Here is a 13711-nt window from a genome sequence, read left to right on the forward strand (position 1 = left end):
TGGGCGACAGAGTGAGACTCCAACTCAAAAAAAAAAAGTAAAAAAAAAAAAAAAGACTGGGGAAAACCCACTCATAGACAGCAAAGTTGTCAACCTGTCATTTTGGTGATTCTTAGGGTCCCACAGTAAGGCTGACTGTTGAGTGCAAGGTAAAGCCAAAGTTTGTGGCAAAAGGGCAGAGATGAGCCTGGGAAATAGAGTCTAGCCAGTGCTGTACAATAAAACTGTGCAATAACAGAAATGTTCTATATCTGCCCTATCCAATAGTGTAACACCAGCCACGTGCGGCTTAGAGCACTTGAACTGCAGCCAGTGTGACTGGGGGGTACTGAAGTTTAAATATTACTTAATTTTAATTAAACAGGCACATGTGGCTAGTGGTTATTGTATTGACAGTGCCAGGTCTACAAGCCAATGTCCTTTAGTTCCAAGACTGTTCAGAGGAGACCAATAGCTCTCCTTTCTCATTCTCCCTGGATTGTGATTGGAGACTCTGGGTCCACTAAGCCAGAGAGCCTGAATGGACATCAGAGATTCTTTTGGTCAATACCTGATCTTATTGAAGAGGAGGCCAAGGACCTCAGGAAGGATCAGACTCATCTGATTAACACACTGGTTAGCTAATGAGTAGATTCCTTAGACCAGAACCTAGGCTTTCCAACACCCAAGCCCAGGCTCTCCTGCCTACTGGGGGAGCTTGGCACTTAACCTCAGGACTGGATGAAGTCCTTGTACTCTCAGAACAAGTCACTTGTTACCAGTGTTTCTTGGAAGCCTAGAGGTCCTAGATCTGTCCTAATTGCCCATATGTCAGTCGCTTCCCCTACAGTTCCCAATCCCCATACCGGGACAGTAGCAGCGTAAGACACCAGGCTGGACAAGTGAGGCTGGCACTGCGATGTGATCAAAGACACAGGAATAATGCTCAGCGGCCTCTGTCCAAGGACCTGTGATGAGCACCTTGACCCCACCCTGCAGACAGAAGTCAGAAAGCACATGACTGGAGTTAGATATTCACTTATTCATTCATTAATTCATTTATGCAGATCTTTAAAAAGCATCTACTATATGGCAGGTCCTGTGCTAGAGTCTGGGAGTACAGAGGTGGTGGACAGGACCCAGTGGGGTAGGTCTAGGCTATCCCTCCCCCAACATTCCTGCCAAGTGGTTACCTGATCTCTACCTGAATCTGCCAGAAACGAGGAATTCAGGGGCCTCCCCCAAGGCTACCACATAGCTGTCATCAGGAGGAAGTTCTGTCCTTAGGCTAATTCACCCCCACTGTAGTTCCTCCTTTTCCTCTCAGAGGCAGCATAAAACAAAACTTCTCCACTGCTTAAACGTCTTTCAGCAAATCAAAGTCTGCAATCATATCCCCACTGTAATTGTTCTTCTCCAGGCTGAACAGCCCTAGCCCAGCTTCCCTCCCCAAGGGAATGTGGTCCCCATAATACTTCCACAACCACACTAACACATGGAAGGGAGAAGGGAGAAAGAGTTAAGTCAGTGAGGACTATGTAAAAATAGGGGTTGGGAAGGGAACTAAGAAACCATGAGAACTGAGGGAAACTAGGTTATAGACCATGAGGTCAGAGTTAATACAATTTGTTTTGGGGAATCAGAAAACAGATGGGATGGAGAAGGGAGGAGATAATCTTGAGACTCACCTCTGGGTAGGACCACTCTGGGGAGAAGTCTGTGATGGTGCTAAGAGCAGGAGAGAGCTGGGAGGTTGGGGCAGGGATGCTTGGAGCTTCATCACTGATGAGTTCTCCCATAAGGTCTGGGAATGATGAAAGACTGAAGGGCTCTAGTTCGCTGGCCCCACCAGGTCCTCCAAATAAGGCCTCCCCTCTTCCTACCCTGCCTGATGGCTCCAAGGGGGGAGGTGAAGGTGGAGGTGAGGGAGGGGGTGAAGATACAGGTGGGGCAACCCCCTGGCCCTTGAGCCCCTCCCCACTGTTATCATCTTGGATGAAGAAGCAGTTTCCTCTTCTCCCACCTGCTCCTGACTGTGGAGGGGGACCCCGAGCGACTTGGGGCTCCAGGGCAGCAGCAGGCTCTAGGGCAGAACAGGGGGTATGGGCAGCCTCTGCCTCAGGGAAATCTGGGCTTACTCCCTGCCCTCCTCCATATGTCTGGCCCCTCTGGGGGCTGTTGAGAAAACGATCAGGGTCAAAGGCAGGACTAGGAGGAGCTGGCTGGGCAGACGGCTCAGAGCCTACAACCACAGCCAAGCTCATGGAAGGCCTAGGATCAGCCGGGGGCGTCAAGTGTCTGGTGGGTGTCAAGCCCCCAGCACGCTGTTCCAGTCCCGTCAGGAGGAGGATAGCAGTACCTCCTCTTGATGAACCCCCTCGAGAAGTGGGAGGGCTAGGTCTGATTTCTAGGGGTTCAGCAAAACCTGATGAGGAGGAAGAGGAAGAAGAAGAAGGGGAGGTATGTGCCTTGGGGAGCTCTGAGGGAAGTGGGGCTATCAGTGGAGGAGGCTCAGGAGGATGAGGGTGGGGGATAGAGGTCAGGGTTAAAGCTCGGGGCTCCACTTTGGGAGAGATGATACGGTGTTTCGTGCTGCTGCATTTGTGGGTAAGGCTCCCAGAACCTGGAGTGGAGAGGAGAGAATAAGACACATCCTTCTGCAGCCTTCTCTTTCTAGAAGCCCTTATAAAGTATTCCTGCAACTTCCATATAGAACACAGGTGTAATACTGATTGTGGCCACTGGAAGGCATCAGAAATGTCTGTTCTCCACCCCTACCTCCACTACCCCTCCCCCACACCTTTCCCCTCCAAATAAACAGGAACACTGCCAGGGAGAACTGAGGGCTTGGGAGAGTAGCTGAAAACAGTAGGCAAAAGCATAGAAGAAGGACAAAAGGAAAAAACCAAGGGGGTGCCTAGGAATAAAGCTAGGGTTGGGTGTAATTGGTAGTGCTAAGGAGATGGGAATTTCTAAAGGTAGAAGACAGAAAGGGCATGGGTTGCCAGGACCACTGAATAAAAGGAGCTGGGACCAGGGTGCACCCAGATGGGAAGGCCTCTGTTCCTCTGGCCCATCTTTCTGGGACATGCAAAAGACTTGCAAATCAGCATGCAAATCCCATCAAGACAGATATCTCCATAGCTTGAGTAAGAACAGTATGACAGGCCAGGCATGGTGGCTCATGCCTATAATCCCACCACTTTGTGAGGCGGGGGCAAGAGGATTGCCTGAGCCCAGGGATTCAAGACCAGCCTGGCCAACTTGGAGAAAACTTGTCTCTACAATAAATTAAAAAATTAGCTGGGTGTGGTAGCATGCGCCTGTAGTTCCAGCTACTTGGGAGGCTGAGGCGGAAGGATCACCTGAGTCCAGCAGGTTGAGGCTGTGGTGGCCATGAGCGTGCCACTGCATCCAGCCTGGGTGACAGAGTGAGACTCCAACTCAAAAAAAAAAAAGGAAAGAAAAAGAACAGGGCTGGGTTCAGTGGCTCAGTCTATAATCCCAGCACTTTGGGAGGCTGAGGCTAGTAAACTGCCTGAGCCTGCGTGTTCAAGACCAGCCCGGACACTTGGCGAGACCTCGTTTTTATAATAAATTTTTAAAAATCAGCCAAGTGTGGTAGTGTGTGCCTGTAGTTTCAACTACTTGGAAGGCCGAGGTGGAAGAATTGCCTGAGCCCAGCAGGTTGACGCTGGGGTGACCGTGAGCATGCCACTGCACTCTAGCCTGGGCGACAGAGTGAGACTCCAACTCAAAAAAAAAAAAAGAAAAAGAACAGTATGGCTAAGTGGGAAGGGAGTTTCAGAGTCAGGAGGTCACTCACCAAGGCCCCCACTGCAGAGACAGGCGTGGGTTCGGGGTGCAGGCTTGGTTGGGTGGGTGTCCAAAATCTGCTGCACCAGCTGTTCTACAGAAAACTCCTCTGTCCCATTCCCACAGGTCCACTTGATGCCATGAACTAGAGGAATTGAGGGGAAGCATTGTGGAACCCTCACAAAACAAGCCCCAGAGTACCTTGATGGCTCCTCCAAGCACCTGACACTCTCCAAATCTTCTGGCTGGGTGAATAGAGGCCAGCAGCCTCAAGACTGCTCAGACATGTAGCTTTAGTCCTTTCTCCATATTCCAACACCTAAGAATGCACCAGGAAACCTATCACCCTCCCAGCTTGGAGAGAAATGATCACCCCACAGGCTTCGAGTACAGAACCCCAGCTGCTTTGGGAGGCCCCAATTTCCACTCTCCCCTTGGAGTTCTATTCTTGCCCTGCTGCCTTACACATGGGCTTCAGCTGTCCCAACAGCTCCTCCCGGGACCACTTCAGCCACTCTCGACGGTCGCTGCTGATGGAACAAAAGATGGGGCTGCAGCCCTTTCCACAATCCTCCAGGGCTGGAACGTTCAGGTAGTGCACAAGGACGATGTCAGGGTTCTGAGAGCACAAGGGTACACACAGAGAGCCATGGGATCCTGAGGTCCAGGGACTCAGCTTCCTAGTCCTCACTTCTTCCTGGGCATTCCCCCCAACCATACCCCTAATTTCTGGCTCTCTCCATCCCCAGCTCCCTTTTTTCTTCCCAGGTCCTTTCCTCACTTAGAACCTAGTCATCCTTCCATTCCATCCTTCCAGACCCATGTCCCTAAAAGAGCCAGGAAGTCCTTACCTGGAGCAGCCAGTAGCAGCGCCGATGGAATGTGGGGACGATGGAAGAGTGAACGTAGCAGCCATAGAGACACTGCCAGGAGACAGGCTGGGGTGGGGGGAGGGCTAGTCTGCTCCCCAACTCTTCCTCTGTTCAGTCCCTTTGCAGGAATCCCAATCTTTCCACCAGTTCCTCTTCAACTCTCCCTCCACCCCCACCTCTTCCCCCACCCCTTTCAAATCTCAGCAGCCCTGATTCATAGATGAAGATTAGAGAGAAGGGACAGTGGGGCTGGGGCCTTACAATGAGGACCAGATTTGAGATATAGGACTATCTAGAAATCAAAAGGCAAAGCAAGAATGCATTTGAGATGAGGAGCAATGATATGGGAAAGAGAAACCTGTGCCTAGAGCATCATTGCTTGGATCTCTGAGGGAAACACAAGAGCAGTAAGGGGACTGGGCATCAGTGTCCTTCCTGGAGGGGAGGCATGACCTCAAGCCTGCAGAGTTGGGTCATGGAGGAAAGTGGGAAGCCAAAATGGCCTAAGCAATCAGTCACCTGACCCAAAGTGAGTGAGAAGGGAAGATGGACTGGGAGGGGGTTGAGGTAGACAATGTCACCAAGCCCTGGCAGGACTAGAGCCCATCTAAGGGGGGAGGAGGGCAGGCGAGAGTAGATGAGCTGAAATGCCTGACTCTCTTACCTCCATGCCCTGGACCTTCAGCTTCATGTGGTCCTCTCGGGTGGTCTTCCCATCCTTCCGCTTTTTCCAGAGGTAACCATCTTTCCGATATTTCACCTTCTTGCGGTTATAGAGGATGATGGAGCCATTCTGAGGCCTGGGAGGAGAAGGAATGACCTTGAGTTCTGTGAACAGGACCCAGGACCTCTGCCACTCCCTATCTTCTTGAACTCTCTCACCTCGTCTTTGGGGCACAGGACAGCCACTCATCATGCTTCTCAAAGGTGATCAAGTAGGATGCAATCTCCTGTAGGAGAGGAGGCACTCAGGTGGGTGTCCCCTTCATAGAGTCTCAGCCTTGCCTCTTGGTCATCCCCTCAGTATCTAACTTTGAGTTGTGGCAACTAGTGGAGGATGCTTCCAGGTATCTGAACCCATCAAGGCCCACTGCCCTCCTAAGAACCTCAGGTTCCATCTCAGATGAAAATCTAACTTTCTCTCTCCCACCCTCCCTCCCACCTGGGGCCAGATCCACATTCTTCATCATCCATTCTTCATACTCTGTATTATTATACTCTTCCCAAATCCCATTTCTGTGCCCCTTCCTGACTACAAAATGTCAATGATTTGACACTGCCAGGAATTTTCAATTCTCTAGCCTGACTCCAAGGTTCTCTCCAACAAAGGATCAAATCACTGTTGCCAGAAGTTATCCACATCACATCTACCATTCCTGCCAGACAGGTCCACTGATTCTTTCCTGAACATGCCCCTGAGCAGTCACCTCCTACATGGTAGTGTCCCACATGCCTGGCTGTGTACACCTCTCCATGTCTGGAAATCCTAGTCATTATATGGACCAAATCTCTTTTCAGGTGCTCCATGAAGTCCTGCTGACTACCTTGGCCCCTCCCCAAAACTCTATGGCACTTTCAATAATCTCATGCACACACACATACCCTTTTACTGATAGTCCTCGTCTAACATCAAATAATTATCAACCAGCAACTATGTATGTAGCACTAAGTGTACAGAATACAGAAGATGTGTAACACAAGAACTGTGCTCTCCAGAAGGAGACAGTGTTAGTGGTGGTTAAAAACACCATCGTCAAGGGATCTGAAGGGAGTTAGATAAGCTACATAAGTGGTCAGTTTTGTCATCAATAACATGGAATTAAGAAGAAGCCATGCTCTATAGCAACCTTAGAGGATGAAATAAGGTAGGCTTAGCAAAGTGCTTAGCAAAGTGCCCAGTGTCTATGGAATACTTTATAGGCAGTAACTGTTGTTTTAACCCAGGTGGATAAGCCAAGGAGGATCTCTACAAGATCTATATCTTTATACTTCTCCTACAAGGATCTCTACAAGATCTATATCTTTATACTTCTCCTATGACCCCCAAAGAGCCTAGAACAGTACTCTGCACTTAGGTGTGTTGATGGACACAGAAAGACCCGCAATGACCCTCCCCCAGCCCACTAGGCCTTGCTAAGCCCTAAGAAAACCTCATTTGTATTCCACCGTAGCCTCTCAGGAGGCAGCAGCGGGCAGCGAGGAAGACACTCCAGCAGCTTCTTAGGGAGAAAGATCTTCAGGTGGTGGCTGTTCTCTAGAAGGAATAGAAGGGAGGGCTTAGGGTGCTATCCCAGCATCTCTGTGACAAATATCTCAGGGGGAAGGGGCTGAAGACAACCCAGAATATTGGGGAAGACCAAAACCTGACAAGGAGAGCAGGGCTAATCTGAGAGAGCCATCACAGGGAGAACAAAGGGCTGTGCCCAAATTGGAAACCTAGTTAATGAACTCACCAGCAACCTCAGTGTTGTCCTTGGTATTCATGGTGAGGGCTCCAGGGGGCAAGGTCACCCCCGGCCTGAGAGGCCGGGGGGAGGGGGAGTCTGTGCTAGGAAGCGAGAGAACAAGGTCATGGCAGAAGCCCCCACATTAATCCGGGATGAGGAGTATGAGGTGGGGGAGGGGGTACATAACTGGGTCATGATATCTCCGAAGGATGAGGAAAGAGAGGAAGGGGCTGTACTATGATGTGACAGTAGAACCAGAAAATGAAAGTGAAGAAAAACCCAGACACAGTGCTGGAAACCAATATGAGTAGGGAGACAGAACAGTGACCTGGAAGAAATGCGTTGGGGTGGGGGAAGGGAGAAGGCTGGCAGAACTGGGGCCTCAGAGGCCCTAAAGCCTGGTCTCTCGAAAAGACTGGGACTCAGGGCATCCGGTCCTTGCAGGATGGTTTGGCAAGAGAGCCTGGATGCTGGGGGAAGGGCAGGAGATTCCATGTCCGGGTGGAGAGGTAGGCCTTAGAAGACACACCCTGAGTTCCTTCTCTATTTGATTTTTCCAAGGGGAAGGGCAGATGTGATAACTGATCCTAACCTACTCTCTCTCCTCCAAGTTGGCTAAGACATGACAGAATCTGGGCTAGACACCCAGGACCCAGCTTCCCACCCTCAGGACAACCCGCCCTCCGCTCTTGAGACTGACGGCCCTCTCCACCTCCCACACCCCTCTCCCCAAACGCCTCTGCCTCCCCTGGCCTCCAGGCCTACCCTACCCCATCTACCGCTCGGGCTCCAGCCTAAGCCTCCGCCCTCCTGGGGGAACAGATGGGAGCTGGAGGAGGCTCTCAGCGTGGGCTCCGCCAGGTGTCCGGGATGGAGAGGGGGAGGAATCCGGTACAGGCTCAACTGTGAGCAAGGAAGCTGGGGCTAGGGTAAGGACTCCGCCCCAGGGCGCAGGTGCGCAGTCCCGGCTAGGCAGTCTGCCAGGGTGCGGAGCGGGAGCGGGACCTGGGCTGCAGGCCCGGGGACGGCGCCGGACTCTGACGCCGGGCGCTCGCGGCGGCCCCCCTCGGCTGCGTGGTGGTCCCCGGAGAACTTCCGAGGTGGGAGGGTCCCTCCCGCACTGAGGGATGTTCTGGAGAAGCCTCGGAGCAGAGTCCGCAGACGCGCGGCGGGCGAGAGACAGCGCGGGTGCCGGGTGCTGCGGTCCCCGGGACAGTCCCCTGGCACGCACTGGTTCGCTGTGGGGCCCTGCGCGGAGCGGCGCCCCCTGGCGCGGGGGAGGAGGACGGAAGCGGGAGGTGGGAGCGAACCCGGAGGAGGAACGGTGGTCCCGGGCGCAGCGCTCCACGTCGGAACCTGGAGGAGCTGCGCCCCCTGGCGCGGGGGCGGAGAGGCGGGCGAGAGGCCCTGGCTCTTACCTCCCGGGGTCCCGCAGGTGACGGCTGCAGCGGCCATTCTACCCCACACCGACCCCCCCCAGCGCCGGCTGACAGCGGCGTCCGACGTCACTGCGCACGGGGCGGGGCCTCCCAATTAAGGGGATGGGGGTCGGGAGGGGAACCTGGGGTCAGCACACGTGGGGTTCTGGGTGGGGCGCTGGGCGGAGGGACTCCGTTTCCACGGCCCTGAGCCAGGCGGAGGGACAGGAAAGTCGTCAAAGGGGCAATAGCACTGAGAGGCAGGATTCCAGGGTCCCGGAGGCGGAAGCTCGGCCGATTGATGTGACTCCCGGGCCGAGAGAATGGGCGGGGGAGGGGTGTTTGTTGGGGCAGCAGTCCAACGCTGGAATCTGAGGGGCTGGGTGAGGAAGGCGGTCTAGGGGGCAGAACTTTTCTCGCTTCAGGCAAGACTTCTTGAAGTTGTGAACCCAGCGCGACTTCCTGTAGCTGGGTTCTCTAGAACGTGAAAGAAGCTCTCCTTCCCCATTAGACTCTTCGACGCTGCTTCCCAGGAAGAAAGACAAATCCAGGTTCCACTTGCTTGCTTTTAAAATAACAGAACAGAGAGAACACAAGGCCAGGAGCAGGGCCTAGAGGAAAACAGGACTTGGGAAGTTCCTGTGAGAGGGGTGAGTTGAGATGGGAGCCCAAGGGGGCTGTAATGTCTAGTTCGGAGGATTGGAAAGGCAGTTAGAGTGGCTTAGGAAGGGGAAATGCCTTCATGTCAGCAGTTTCTAGTGACAACTAGTTCTGGGTCGCTGAGGCATCTTTGACAAGGAATGGTTTCTCCTTACTCCTCAGTCTCCAACTCCATCCCCCAGGGATGATTGTAAAGAGGATTCCTCCTGGCTGTGACAGTGCTGAAGGAAGCCAGAGAGCTCAGCCGCCTGGAGAAGCAAGCTTCCTCCTGGCCCAGGGGACTCCAGGGAGACCAAAGCAGCTGTAAAGATAAGAGAAATTGAAAAAAATAATAGAAATGTAGGTCTTTCTCTAGATTTCCTAGTCCACAAGCCCGGGTACTCCCAAGTCTTTGGATCTCACTTTTTTTCCTTCTCAAATCCAGCTATCCAACCAGGCTCTCAGCTTCCACTGTCTCTCCATAGAAGATCAGGGACCCACATCACCCTCTGCCACTCCACCAAGTTCCTCTCCAACCATACCTGGGCCCTGCCAGGAAAGAGAAAATGGTCCTCTTCCTGTGGATAGGTTGCCCTCTCCTCTTCTAGATCAGGGTACTCAGTGGTTCTGGGGGATCCGCAGCCCTCTTCTTCAGTCACCAGAGGCTCAGATGCAGCCCCAGAGCTGCCCCACTGGGCCTTCTTCAATCTGTGGAGACTTTAGGCTTAGGAGAAATGTGCCTGGAGACCAGGTTTTTTGTCTCTCCATTCTTCACCTTTCTGTTCTGAAATACTTCCTGCTGGTACCCATGGGTGTTGTTATTTGACCTCCAACTCTCCTCTCCCAATTTTCTGCTCCCCTCAGACTGAAGCATTTTCAGTCCAGGGATCCAGAGGTGACCCCTAGCTCCCCACTGTCCTCAAGTTCTATTGTGGGCTTTCCTGTCTTCAGTGATTCAGTTTCTACTCTTTACAATTCATGTAGCTCATCCTCCATCTTGCACTTCCCTCCTTTCTACATTATAAAAATTCTCTTTCAGTCACACCAAGTCCACAGCTCCTTTCCAAGCAATCTCCAGTCCTCTCAAAGCTCTCAACTCCCTTCCTTAGCATAAGCCATCCTGCTCCCAAACCCTGTAACTCCCAGAATCCAGATGGCTCTCAGCCTTCTTACTCATTGATGGTTCTCTGGCGCCTTCTTAGGTCCTCCAGGTGATAAGTGACAGCCCTTACCCGGGCAGGGATGCCCCCAGGTCCTTGCTGCAGTCCCTTCAAATGTGGCCTCCTCTTTCTTCTGCAAAGCATCTCAGGAGGTGGGAGCCTCTCAGGAGGGTATATGCCAAGCTGGGAGCAACCAGCAGCTCTCTGTGCCAAAGAATGGGAGAAAGGAGCTGGAGGAAAGAACCAGATCTTTCAGGGAAGCTTGGACTGAACTAGGAAGTCAGGAGTCTTGGGAAGCCCAGCTGTGATCTGGAAAACATGGATGATTGATTCACAGAAAGGAGGGGCTGGTCAGTGCACTGGTTGAGGAACAGCAGAGGGAAGAGTTAATGAGAGCTGGGGACAGGATGGCAGTTGGTGGAATTTTTGTGAGAAAGCAGGAGTTTATTAAGAAGACAGAAAAGCTCCTGCAGTGGGAGAGAACCTGAAAGAGGGTTGCCCGGGTGCAATTTTTAATAAAGAAGTGTTGAAGGGCAGAGTTTATCATACCAGCACGGGTGGAATGTATTGTTCCTCCATCCAGGTGGGGCTGTGAAACACAAAAAGAGGGTTATAAGTGCAGAGAAGACACTTCATCCATAGTGCTTCTCTAATGACCTCTCTCAATCTCTTTCTGGCATTAGGAGCTACAATGTCCATCAGCAATGGGAAGTTATCACCAGACTAGGGCTTATTGATTTAAAGATTTATGGTAGTTAAAAATTGTACAGCCTCACCTTCCCACCTTCAGTTTCTCTCTATTTCTCCTTCTCTGCTCACCTGGGCCTTTGACTAATGTTCTTCCAGAAGAGATCTCCATAATGCTGGGTATTGTGGGGTATTGGTCTGAGGCTCTGGGAGGGCAAGCTGGGAGGTGGAGATCGGCTGACCACTCTGGAACGCCTGAGGGGAGAACAAGGTAGAATTGGGCTGGCTTTTCCCCTACAGTATCTACTCACTCCAAGAATTCAGGGACCCATCTTTCCATAAGACCTTACAGCTGCCCAGGTTCCCTCAAGCCATATCTTCTCTTAACCATTTCAGCTGAAGAGGATGACAAGGCCTCTGATTTGGAGGCTGAGGTGAGTGAATTGCCTGAGCCCGTGGGTTCGAGACCCACCTGGGCAACTTGGCGAGACCTCATCTCTACAATAAATCAAAAATTAGCCGGGTGTGGTAGTGCGCGCCTGTAGTTCCAGCTACTTGGAAGGCTGAGGCGGAAGGATCGCCGGAGCCCAGCAGGTCGAGGCTGCAGTGGCCGGGAGTGTGCCACTGCACTCCAGTCTGGACCACAGAGTGAGACTCCAACTCAAAAAAAAAAAAAGAAAAAAAAAGAAAGGAGACTGAAGCTGGGATGAGGGTAGAGATTGGCTATTGTTCAAGTCTCAGATCTTACTGAATCTAAAGCTTCACAGCTACAGAAGGCAATATTTAGCAAGTAGAGTTGTTTGAAGAGGAAGACCTTGGCTACTCAGGTGATATGACAGACAGGGTTCCTGTAGGTCAATGCAGAGATGCATGAGAGAACCTTTGATCCTTGTCAATAGGGAGGAGTGTGCAGAGCTATTTTAGAACAGTGCTCAGCCGGGCATGGTGGCTCAAGCCTGTAATCTCAGCACTTTGGGAGGCCGAGATCAGAGGAATGCCTGACCTCAGGGGTTTGAGACCAGCCTGGGCAACTTGGTGAGACCTCATCTCTACAATAAATCAAAAATTAGCCCGGTATGGTAGCGCGCACCTGCAGTTCCAGCTACTTGGAAGGCTGAGGTGGAAGGATCACCTGAACCCAGCAGGTCGAGACCACGGTGACTATGAGCATGTCACTGCACTCCAGCCTGGGCGACAGTGTGAGACTCTGACTCAGAAATAAAAAATCAAAAACAAAAACAGTGCTCATCACTTCCAAAGCTTGCATATTAAATGACCGCCCTCCTGATCTCTAAGAAGTGGTCCCAGGGTTTAGGCTTGGAGGCCCTTTTTTTTTTTTTCAAGAGTCAGAGTCTCACTCTGTCACCCAGGCTGGAGTGTATTCGCATGCTCATGGTCTTCGCAGCCTTGATCCTTCTGCCTCAGCCTTCCAAATAGCTGGAACCACAGGTGTATACCACCACACCCAGCTAATTTTTAAAATTTGTTATAGAGACGAGGTCTTGCTAAGTTGTCCAGGCGGGTCTGAACCCCTGGGCTCAGGCAAGCCTTTCATCTCCGCCTCCCAAAGTGCTGGGATTACAGGCGTGAGCCACTGTACCCAGCTTGGACTTGAGGGCCCTTTATCATTTCCATTTCCATCTCTTGTAAGGTGACCTCACTCAGTTCCATACTGCCAATGTGCTATTGACTTCCAAATCTATATATCCATCCCTGGTTCCTCTCTGGGCTCCACTCAATATCTCTTTCCCAGCCTCCTGTCTCTGGCTGAAATGCACCCCAAATGCCCAGTTGCTAGGGTCAAAAACGTGGTATGTCTCACTTTTCCTCACCTGCCGCATTCATTCTATTACCAAGTCCTATCAGTTTTACATGTAAAATACTGTATACCTGGATTTGACCACTCATCATTTCCACTCCTACCACCATATTCCAGGTCATCTTCCCCTCCCTGGACTATTGCAAAGATCTCTTCCTCCTCTCCCTGCTTCCATACTCATTCCCCAACAATCTATTCTGAATAAAACATGCAGAATAATATTTTAAAACATGACATGTGAGATGATATAAGGTTTGAGATGTACTACAAAATAATTTGGAAAGTACGAGGCTAGATGAGTATAGAGATGAAAAGCTTATCTATATAATGATAATTATTGAAGCTGACTGAAAATGGTACATCAGGTTCATGATACTATTTTCTCTACTTCTGTATTTTTTGATATTTTCCATAATTAAAAAGTTGAAGGAAAAAAAAACCGCTCATAACCTTCTACTGAATTCTACTATCTTTAGAAGAAAATCCAAACTCACTTTTTTTTTTTTTTTTTTTTTGAGTAGGAGTCTCACTCTGTTGCCCAGGCTGGAATGCAGTGGCATGTTCATGGCCACTGCAGCCTTGACATGCTGGGCTCAGGCAATCCTTCCACCTCAGGCTTCCAAGTAGCTGGAACTACAGGTACTTGCCACAATGCCCAGCTAGTTTTTTTATTTATTGTAGAGATGAGGTCTTGCCAAGTTGCCCAGGCTGGCTTCGAACCCCTGGGCTCAGGCAATCCTCTCATCTCCGCCTCCCAAAGTGCTGGAATTACAGGAGTGAGCCACTATGCTGGGCTTTTTATTTAAAAGATGGTTTCTAGCCGGGCTCGGTGGCTCAGCCTGTAATCCCATGCTTTGGGAGGCTGAGGTGAGTG

The 13711-nt window shown here is 51.3% G+C and overlaps 2 protein-coding genes and 1 pseudogene across 5 annotated transcripts in view; 1 reads left to right on the forward strand and 2 right to left on the reverse strand.

Annotated features, from left to right (window-relative positions):
- CAMTA2 (calmodulin binding transcription activator 2) overlaps positions 1-8614 on the reverse strand; it is an 18467-nt gene extending 9853 nt beyond the window's left edge. Inside the window, exons 1-10 of one of the 3 annotated variants that reach the window (XM_008065932.2) lie at positions 8533-8614; positions 7121-7215; positions 6818-6921; positions 5550-5617; positions 5332-5467; positions 4647-4718; positions 4261-4414; positions 3806-3940; positions 1668-2602; positions 846-972 (exon numbers count right to left, since the gene is read on the reverse strand). In XM_008065932.2, coding sequence (XP_008064123.1) covers positions 846-972; positions 1668-2602; positions 3806-3940; positions 4261-4414; positions 4647-4718; positions 5332-5467; positions 5550-5617; positions 6818-6921; positions 7121-7151 — 1762 coding nt within the window. In that variant the 5' untranslated portion in view covers positions 7152-7215; positions 8533-8614. Of the gene's footprint in view, positions 1-845; positions 973-1667; positions 2603-3805; positions 3941-4260; positions 4415-4646; positions 4719-5331; positions 5468-5549; positions 5618-6817; positions 6922-7120; positions 7216-7884; positions 8420-8532 lie in introns of those variants that run through there. The other 2 variants (XM_021716473.1, XM_021716474.1) reach the window with 2 other exon arrangements.
- On the forward strand, positions 7937-8743 carry LOC110596355 (annotated as a pseudogene).
- Positions 8744-9108: 365 nt separating this feature from the next.
- INCA1 (inhibitor of CDK, cyclin A1 interacting protein 1) overlaps positions 9109-13711 on the reverse strand; it is a 5608-nt gene continuing 1005 nt past the window's right edge. The window contains exons 2-6 of one of the 2 annotated variants that reach the window (XM_008065939.1): positions 11151-11273; positions 10881-10920; positions 10345-10493; positions 9714-9879; positions 9109-9493 (exon numbers count right to left, since the gene is read on the reverse strand). In XM_008065939.1, coding sequence (XP_008064130.1) covers positions 9344-9493; positions 9714-9879; positions 10345-10493; positions 10881-10920; positions 11151-11273 — 628 coding nt within the window. In that variant the 3' untranslated portion in view covers positions 9109-9343. Of the gene's footprint in view, positions 9494-9713; positions 9880-10344; positions 10536-10880; positions 10921-11150; positions 11274-13711 lie in introns of both variants that reach the window. The other variant, XM_008065938.1, reaches the window with a different exon arrangement.

The sequence above is a fragment of the Carlito syrichta genome, unplaced genomic scaffold, assembly GCF_000164805.1.
Source record: "Carlito syrichta isolate Samal-C Ts95f unplaced genomic scaffold, Tarsius_syrichta-2.0.1 Scaffold308820, whole genome shotgun sequence".
NCBI lineage: Eukaryota > Metazoa > Chordata > Mammalia > Primates > Tarsiidae > Carlito > Carlito syrichta.